General features: G+C 48.1%; 1 protein-coding gene across 2 annotated transcripts in view; it reads left to right on the forward strand.

The window, feature by feature from the left end:
* Positions 1 to 9096, forward strand: part of PAPPA (pappalysin 1) — a 365133-nt gene extending 356037 nt beyond the window's left edge. For both annotated transcript variants that reach the window (XM_057405883.1, XM_057405882.1), the window contains exon 22: positions 5374 to 9096. In XM_057405883.1, coding sequence (XP_057261866.1) covers positions 5374 to 5481 — 108 coding nt within the window. In that variant the 3' untranslated portion in view covers positions 5482 to 9096. The remainder of the gene's footprint in view (positions 1 to 5373) is intronic.
* Positions 9097 to 9649: the final 553 nt, after the last annotated feature.

A 9649-nucleotide genomic window follows, 5' to 3' on the forward strand; every position in this document is an offset into this window, starting at 1 on the left:
TCCTATTAAATCTTTGGTGATTATTTAGACTAATTACATTCGTGTTTGCACAATCAGTAGCACGAGGGTAGGAAGCGCAGCTGATTGCTGAGCAACTGAGCTCCGTGTGGTTTGGCACCCGGGCTCCCTCGCTGCGGGCAGGCAGGGATGCGGGGATCCATGCGGGCAGGGCTTTCCTGGGAATCCCTGCTGGCTTTGGGCCACCCTGCTTCCACCCGTTCTGGTGAGGCTGCTCCCAGTTCACACCCGATAGAGACAGAGGAGGATCTGTTGGGTTCAGCGGAGCTGTGTCTCGTTCCACCACGTCTCCTGGCTTCAGTGGGTGGAAGCCTGGTTTATGGCAGGGCAGTGAATTAAAGTTCAAGCCTTCAAGACTCTTTGTGCTGCACAGAGAAGAGAGCTTCATCTTCGCCTTTCCCAGGCCCTCCGGAGCGGTGCCCTAGGTGTGAACCTGCATACCAGCACCGAGTTAAAAGGGGGCTCGCTCTTGTTCCGTTATCTCCAAACAGCCCTGGTGACCTCAGCGCCGAAAACCACCGAGAAGACCCTCACAAGATGCATTTTTGTCCCACAAGGGCCTTGTCAGGGAACAGAACACTCCCGGTGTTTGAGCAGGGAGGGTCTCGGGAGGCACGGGGCTGCAGCACTCGGCACAGCCTGCCACGCTTATCTCGGCACGCCGCGCTCGCCCGCAGTGCCTCTGTCTGCAGCGGGGCCTTCAGGTTCCCTGTTAGGCTTGTCTGGGACATTTCGCAAACACTTCAGGCCTGAAATCTAACAACAGGCTGTTTCCCAACACTTCGCAGCCCTCCTCCCCTGCTTCCCCCTCGCCTCCAACACACCCCGGGCCTGATTCTGCCTACCCTGATGCTGCTTTGATGGGGTCAGCCCGATAGGAGCCTTTGTGAGGGATGAGCTCCGACCCTTTGCAGGACTGTTTCCCATCCCTCCCTGTACCTGTCTGGGATTTCTCGTGTCAGCATTCCCACCACTTCCCTATAGACTGGCCTTTCTTAGCTGGGATGTCACCAGCCTCTTCAGATAGGTGCCATGTAGCGAGGATTTGTGGCCTCTCACTCATTTCATGACCTCGATCCTAGTTCTGCACTGGTCTATTGTATCGTTGTCTTTGTTCCCATAGTTGGGAGCATGGCATCAAGGGCAAATGCAGCCCTGTTTCCAAGAGGGAGCTTGGGTTTTATCCATGGTCTCATGGGAAAGGATGCTTAGGGGTTCCATTCCTTTGCAGAGAGTGGAAATGAGGGTTCATAGCTCTTCACAGCATGCAGCATATGTTAATCAAGGTGAAAGTATCTCAGATCTCCCGTGCATCACACCCTGGTGTCTGTGCTAGTCCTGCCTAGGCTACAACCCTATACCTGCTGCAATTGCTCCTTCAGGCTCCATCACGCTTCTGCAGTGACAGACCTGACTTAGGTTGTGTCTGTTGAAGTTAGATGGGTCTGTGGTTTAGGTGACCCACATCACCCTCAGTGCTGCTGATCCACAGCTCTGTTCTAGATCATACACAGGAGGTATGTGTGTGTGTGTACAGGTTGCACGTAGGTATGTGGAGCTGTGTTCTCCAGTTTTGCATTTGCAACCTATTTTAGTTAGTCTAAGGAGGCAATATTGTGCATTTCTTCATCAATGACCAAGCCAGGCTCCAAGTTTAATTCTTAGCCTTTTCTCCCTGCTTTCCTAAATAGTAACCAGGTTTTCTATGAGGGGAGATAGATGTAAGGGAAATGCAGGAAGGAAGAAGAGCCAATTCTTTAATACTGGCTTTACAATGGGTATCTCTGGAAATACCAGTACAGGTCATATATTCTGTTAATGAGTTGGGCTTTCACAGACCTATTTAAAAAGAAAAGAAGCACTTCATCTTGGAGTATGTAGATCTGGGCTCCACACCTAAATGGGCTACCATTCAGATAAAGGTTTGCATTTATTATTCCTAGCACATCCAGCAGCTTTATTCATGGCTCTGTACTCCAGAGGGCTATCACTGTGTGAGCCCAAGGCCAGAGACACTCCTTCTTCTAAGGGGTTTTATGATTTCTCTCAATTGGGTACTTGTGGCAATCCTGGTTGATGCTGTGTGGGGGTTAGATGCCCTAAATACCTGTGGAAATCAGGTCCCTGGGGAACTCAAATGTGTATTGTAGATGTTGTTTAAAGTGGAAACCCTGTATTACTGCTAAGTGTTTGGAGAATTTTCTCTTGTCTAATATGACCGTGGATGTGCTCATTACCCATAGAAATCTCTGCCTTTTCACATAATAGAAAACTGATCTCTGGAGCTCACTACCATAAGACAAAACAATTCATCTATCTGGACAATAGCACTGTAAAAATCAGATTGCATAAAAAAGCTCTGTAAGGGACATAAAGTGAATAAGACTAATCTGATCAGGAAGGAACCCTCTTACACTGGGGCTACCCACTGCTGTGAGCTGTTGCTGAGCCATGAAACTGTCTGCTCTCGTCTGCCCCAGAGAGAAAGCTTCTGCTCTTCTGTCCATGTCACTATTAGGAGACCGGAGGGTTTCTAGAGGACACCACACAGCAAGACATTCCTTCTGTGGTGGCTCCTTCTCACCAGAAATTGGCTGCAATGGAGTGGCAATGTCGTAGTGTTTTATGCGCGCCTTTTGTTCTGGTTGCTCCAGTGCTGAGCGCACACTTCTCAGACACCTGTAAGATATCAAAAGGGGGAAATGGGGGAGCTGCAAGGAGAAACGGGAGGACAGAGGATGAAGAAAAAGTGGATCACTTCAAGGCAACACCAAACTCATGCCAGTTGGGGTTTCTAAGGCCACTCTTCAGCACAGCCCACAGGGTAGGTTTGGCAAGTGTGAGCTCGTAGTTTGGAGACGTAGCTATGCAGGGCTTTCCCTCTTGGCTCCAATGTTCCCATAAGTGAAATGTCTCTGCACGTCCCAACATTTCTGGGATCTCCGTGCCTGCAACACATTTCACTGCCGCACTTGTGCATGGACAGCAGCAAAGTGCAGTAGGAGGTGATGGCTAATATCAGACACTACTGACATGCCTGAGCTGAGTGTGTGGTTGTCCAGTGCTCACTGCAACATCCACCTTCCCTGTGAGCCTGTCTCTGCTTTGAATACCTTTGTTAGGCTGTTGCAGACAAACACAGTGAAACCAAGGCAGGGAGAGGAAAAAGCTTGATCAAGACAAATGGAAGAAGCAGGTTCCCAACTCCTCCAACCAGTAACTTTGTTGTACAAAAAGGAGGATTTTTAAAGTCAAAATCAATGCCAAATCCAGATTGAACTGAATGATTTAGGATAAAAAATAAGAATAGGGGAAAACTTATTTATATGGTTTTGTTTGAGCATTTTCTAAATGAAATAAGTTTTTATTTCAAGACATAATTTTTGCTCTGAAATAGTCTTTGTTATTTGTATTGTTTATTTGGAGGGAAAGGTCAAACCTGAACTGTAGCAGAGATCTGAAAGCAAAATGTTTCCTTCTACATTGAGCAGAAAAAGTCAATGTTTTCTTCATGTATCTTTTCTTTTTTCAGTATTTTAATTCAGTCATTAAACAATCCCTCCTCAGCCTCCTCCCCAAGCCCCATTGTTTGCAGACTTCTCTGTTTTCCTATCTAAGAATATTCATAACACTGTGATATGAGACAGTCTTGCTCTGGCTGGCTGCTGTTGGATGAAGTGACCCTTAAGCTCCTATTGTTTTCTGCAGTTTATAAACTTCTTCAGTTTCTAATTATTTCAATTCATTTGCTTTTGATTTTTTGGACTATCTCTTCTCTTTGCAACCTCCACATTTGCACAATTGCAGATTCAAATCATTCGCTGGTTGGTTATTTAGCACGCAAGCCACCAAGGCCATGGCTTGAATAAGAGTCATCACCCTGTTCTACCTGGTCTTCTGGCAGTGAAGTCAAAAGCAAGGGGGGGAGGCTCTCTAAACCCTAATGTGGTGATCAGCCTTGGCTATCTAATGTCTCTGTCAGCATGTCCCTGCCTTAGGCTCCCCAGTTGTGAAATAAAGATCCACACCCCTCCATCCCGTTCTTGTGTGCGTCAGGAGAAAGGCATGCTGGAGATGGACATGCGGGGACACGTACGGAAGGTCTAGGTGTAAATGACAGCTCTGTGCTCACACATGGTGCTAGCTCCACATTCCTAGATGTGCTGTTGATGATGCGTAGGTAACAGGCAGACTCAGGATTCATAGCCTGGAGGAAAGTGTTTATGAAAGAGAGAGCAAACATGCGGCAGCACAGCCAAGAGAAGCAGAAGGAGAATGCGTGCAGTCCTCGCTGGGAACGTTGGAACAGGTTGTGGCACTGCCTTGGAAGGGGTGTAAAGGAGAGGAATGAGGTCACTGCTCAGTCTGTGCAGATGGGAGAAGTTCTTGGGAATTCACTTCAGGGCAAGCAGGGCACCGTTCCACTGCCACCCCCTTTTCTTTATGTAAAGGCTGTGATGTGATAAGCCAAAATCAACTCCACTAGCCAGGTCTGCAGGCTGTTGTTTCAGCTCCTTCCCACTTCAGGGAGATCGTGGACAGATGACAGCTCATACATGCAGAAGCCTCTTACTTGCATTCCTTTGCCATTCCTCAGTGCCCGTTAGCTGCATCTCTTGACCTTAAAACACAACAGGTATTTGGAGAAGTCTCTGCTGGACTGCAGCTTCACTGATGTGCCAGGCAGTGTTTGGTTCAGTTCCTGAGGAACTGGAACCAAGAACGTTCATACCTCAATGCATAGATAGATAGGCACTCAAGCAGCATCCCAAGCCACAGAGTAAAAATGCTACCCTACAGCAGGGAATTATGGCCTAGGTTCACCGAACCCCCCAAGCTGGGTAGAAGTGCATGGGGAGTCTGGAGTTGGGACCTGGTGTGGTGTTTGGTGAGCATTTGAGTTGGCCATGGGAGATGAGGGGTCAACTTTGCTGTCATTTAGTGTTTGCAACCTTTAGAGTAAGGATAGCTTTCCAGAGGAGGCTGGAGGTGTAACAGAATCCAAGCACTGTGGTAAGTACCCCAAAAAGCCCTTGAATTGCCTGAGAAGCACATGCTCCCAGCCAGCTATATCCATGTGCTTAATATGAGCTGTTAAGGGAGTACCTGACAGTAACTGAATGAGTGAGTTCAACAGGTTCTTTACACTTCTTGCAGCCTTTTTTATGGACAGGTAGCTCACCTGAGGCCCCAGTGCACCACCACCTCAGCACTAAAAATCACTGTAGAAATAACATAGCTGAAGGCTGCACCTGATCTCTGAAGATACCACTCCAGAGGTCTCATTTGTTCTCCAGGGTGCTGTAGTTATAATTCCCTCCTTCATGTCTTTGTGTCTTTGGTTTCTTTCCCCAGGTTACTCCCTTCCCCATGTCCTGTGACCTACAAGGAGAATGTGCTTGCCGGGACCCCAACGCCCAAGAGCACAATCAGAAAGACCTCCGTGGCTTCAGTCTTGGGTAATGCCAAGTGACGTGGAAAGGAGGACCACACTGCTCAAGGCAGGCTAGGAGAGACACCACATCCCTTTTGGTATCGTTTTTAACATTTAGCTGCTCAACTGGATGGCATTTCTGCACCAGGGACCCTTAGAATTCAACCAGTCTGCCTTTAATTTTTGTCCAAGGAGAACTCAAAAGTAGGGGTTTATGTATTAACTCTATCTTAAATAGTGATGATGAGAAACAAACAACCGAGAGTCAAGTCGAGAAGACTTTTCATGTATCAAAACAGCATGTTATGCCCACCTAATCTGAACAGTTCATATTTAGATTCAAGGCAAGAAACAAGCTATTTATGTACACATATTTATAGAAATAAGTAGAGAAAGAGAGAAAGAGTGAGAGATGATGATCAACGCAAAAACACTTTCCCCTCCCCAGCACTCACAAGTCAGACCGTTCATGGAAGAGGCTGTGCTCTTGGAGGACTCCAAGCTGAGCCTTTTCTGATGCTGAATGCCAAGGTATCGCATGCTCGGGGCACTGAGATTGGGGTGGGATCTCCACAGGGCTGTGGCTCTTGGCAAGTGACTTGCCAGACGCCCAGCCAGCTCGAGATGTGGGATGCTTCTGCTCCTCACAGGAATGCTACTTCCAGCCAGGGAGCTCAGCAGACTGCAGTGGCCTTTCTGTACAGCTCCTCCTTCTCCCCCTGCCCTCAAATAAGCCAACAAAAAGTCCCCTTGTAGCCTGCAGGGCTGCTGGGATGTTTCTGTGTGGAGATGGGCAAATGGTCCCATGATGGAGTCAGGGAGTGGGGAGTCTAAGGACTGGTATTGAGGAAGGTGGATGATTGCTTCTGAGGAGCAGAGAGGGTAACTCGCGCCCGCACTTGTCATTTGAGCACGTCTGCTGCTGCTACTCCTGCTGCTATGTCCCATACAACTAGTTTCCTTACTGTGTCAGGACAGGGTGAAAAACAACCCCATGCAACCAAACAGTCTGCCTTAAAGCTTACCTACAACCTGCCTTTCAAACCCTCTGGTCTCTTCCTCAGCATTGGGGCAAGAAAACAGGACACCAGCCAGCCAAAGGAATCTGCTTTCTGGTCCTCATCCAGCCAAGTGGTTCTCTAGACCTCCTCCACCTCCTTGTGGTGGTCTGAATCTAACAACCGCTTCATGCTCCTGTTTTCTCAGGAGAGGGGAAGAGCAGGAAGGGGCACGTGCTGTGGAGAAGGGACCGTAGGAGACAGTATTAGAATTTTGGCTGTATTTGTCAGTATTAAGCTGCCAGGCCAGTGGGTTGAAGACTTCTGATAGACCAGGAGCTTAGCTGCTTGTAATCTTCCAGAAGGAAAGGGCATTAGCTGCAGGAGACCTCACCCTTCCCTATTGTATAGCTTCATCCGTGTTGTGCCAGACCCTCGGCTTATTTCATTATAGGGTTCATCATGTTGAGTCACTGAGATGCCCAGTGCATCTAGTGCTGCCACTGCTGCTACAACCCATCCCAAGGGAATCCCACAGATCTTTCCAGTGTGGCTTGGGCTTGTTTTCTGCTGCTTCAGGCTCCTGCTAGGAAGGACATACATCCAAAAGAGTCTCCTTCTATTCCTTGGGGCTTTTATGACTTGTACAATCATAGAATCATAGAATGGTTAGGGCTGAAAGGGACCTTAAAGATAATCTAGTTCTAACCACATCTACTGGGTAAAGACAGGCTGGAAAGACTTTTTTCCTATTCCTGTTTGGTTGAACATTTAGGCACTGGAGCAAGGCAGAAAGGTAAGGAAAATAGAGGTGGATGTAAAAATGTGGAGGAGAACTAGATATGGAAAACTGACAGAGTTGTAGGTGCAAGGAGCCAGGCTCTTGTCACCCAATATTGGGGTTGTTTTCATCTGAACAAACCAGAGGTGAATCTCGAGGACTAAAATGTAGAGGCCTGGAGAGGTGGTTGTCATGAGAACGTAAGGAGCGCTGTTGTGAAGCTCCTAGTTATTCCTGCAGAAGGCTTGGCCATGGGAGCTGTGCGATGGCTCTGCACCATGGGACAGGGGTGCACAGGAAAGGGAGGCGTGGTGGAATCAGAGCTCCTTCATGGAATTAGGCTGAACGTCTGCCAGTGTGGAGAGCAGTGACGAAAACCGGGCCTGGGCAAAATGTCCACTTTTGCCCCTTGCCATCTCATTAACAATGGGAGTTAATGGTGAAGAAGTTGCTTCCTTCTGGTCCCTTTGGCCTCCTGTTTTGTGTTGGCAATTTGTTCATGTGCCATCCATCAGAAGAGCTCACAACCTTTCAGACTGCCAATGTATCAGGTCCTCAATGAGGCCTCTTAACGTGATCTCTCCCCTCCACGCCACCTGGGTTTTACCCTAACAGGGACCCTCAGTTCAGGTCCTGTGTGAATCCTGATGGCAGCTCCGTTTCCAAAATCCCCTTCTTGGTGATGCAGTTCAGCATGGAGGAGATTTTCCATCTGCTTGTCCCACCTAAGACATTGCCCACAAGAGACAGGTCTGTATAAACGTTATTGCCACTTGCTGCTGTGGGCTTCCAGGAGCTCAGGGCCTGATGAGCTCCTCTGCCCAGCCAGGGCCAGCCCCTGCTCACTGAGTTGGAGTCCTTCAAGCTCAAGGGAGATGGTGGCTTCTTGCCAGCAGTTTCACACCTCAGCTTCACTCCTGCAGTCCAGGGGTGACCAAACTCCCTTTCCCATGGGCTTTCCATGCTGCTATTTGATTTTTATTTTCCAACTGCTATGTTGGCACTGTCCATCTCCTCCAATGGGAGCAGAAGTTCTGCTCTGAGTCATGTTAAATCCAGTAATCCAATGGCTTTTTTTTTCTTTGAGAAAAGATAGCATTGAGGCAAAGCTTTGCCCTCTGCGTTTCAGGTGCTGTACCGTGCATCCAGGGGGATGTGGAGAGGGGAGCCATGGGGCATGGACTCAGCTCTTGTTCCCTGTGTTCCCATGCTGGGGCAAGGCCAGCTGGATGGCCTTGCAGCATCTACCACTGTAAGGGCCTTGAATGCCCAGTGGAGTCTATAGGAAAGACCCTCCATGGCTACGATGGCCATTGGGTGGGGGTGAGAAGGACATTTCCCACCATGTCCACCCGCTGACCCAGTGGCGTAGGTCAACATCAAACAAGAATTTGGGAGGATCAGGAGAGGGTGCTCATGCTGATGACATTTAGCTGCTCATGAAGTCCAGGTCACATTAGTGCCAAGATCTTCTCTGTCAAAGATAGCGAGCCAAGGCTGCACCCTACCTGGGGCCACCAGCCTGCCTTCTAGCTCTTGGGGTTGTCCATGGCCAGTGGGAGGGAAAGCTGGAGCAGAAAGCAGTCAGTGGTGCATGGTGGGGTGGGAAACTCCTATCAGCTGCTACCCCAATCCCTCCCCACCCTCTTGCAGACAGGCTGAGCTGGTGTCCTCCTGCTTTTCTTGCATCTTCCGCTGTCCCCACCCCAGGCTGAGAAAGGAGGATGGCACCAGAGGACTCTTGGAGTCGGGTTCCAGCTACCTCCCTTCCGGTTTCGGTTTCACTTGGTTGTAACTGTCGGTTTGTTCTAGGTTTTACCTGTGTTTAAGAAAAAAATAACAACAACAACAAAAAAAAAAAAAAGACAAAAAAAGGGAAAAAAAAACAAAAAAAGAGAGGAAAAAAAAGAAAAAAGCAAGCCCAATAGCCAACAGAAGTTTCTTGCTGCAACTGATTCAAGTGGGGGAATAGAATAACAACTGAGGCTTTAGAGAGAGGAAGAAAACCAACCCACACACACAAAAAGAGAAAAGAAAACCCGCATAATCCAAACCCAAGAAGAGCAAAGCCTATTTTTGTGTGTTTGAAAGGAAAACAGTGATTCTGCCAGCTGAGTAGAGAGCTAGATACTGAAGTGTAGATTTCCCTAGAAGTACCGTGAGGTTTTATAACGTTGTCTGGTTTTGTTTTCCTTGTGCTTTGTGAGAAGTCCAGGAACTGAGGCTAAGGTGATTTTTCCCTGGTCTGTTGTTATTTGGGGGTGGGAAGGGGATGGAGTTTATGAGGGTGGTTTTTGGTTTTTTTTTGGTTTTCCAGATTATTTTTTTAAGTGTGTATTTGTGCTTATTTTTACGTTATCCAACTGTACATACGCATTTAACCAGTATTTCACTGTGCTCTATTTACTGCACTCAGAA

The sequence above is a fragment of the Pezoporus wallicus genome, unplaced genomic scaffold (genome assembly GCF_028554395.1).
Source record: "Pezoporus wallicus isolate ANWC-B61680 ecotype Strahan unplaced genomic scaffold, APGP_CSIRO_Pwel_v1 contig_4684, whole genome shotgun sequence".
Classification (NCBI taxonomy): domain Eukaryota; kingdom Metazoa; phylum Chordata; class Aves; order Psittaciformes; family Psittacidae; genus Pezoporus; species Pezoporus wallicus.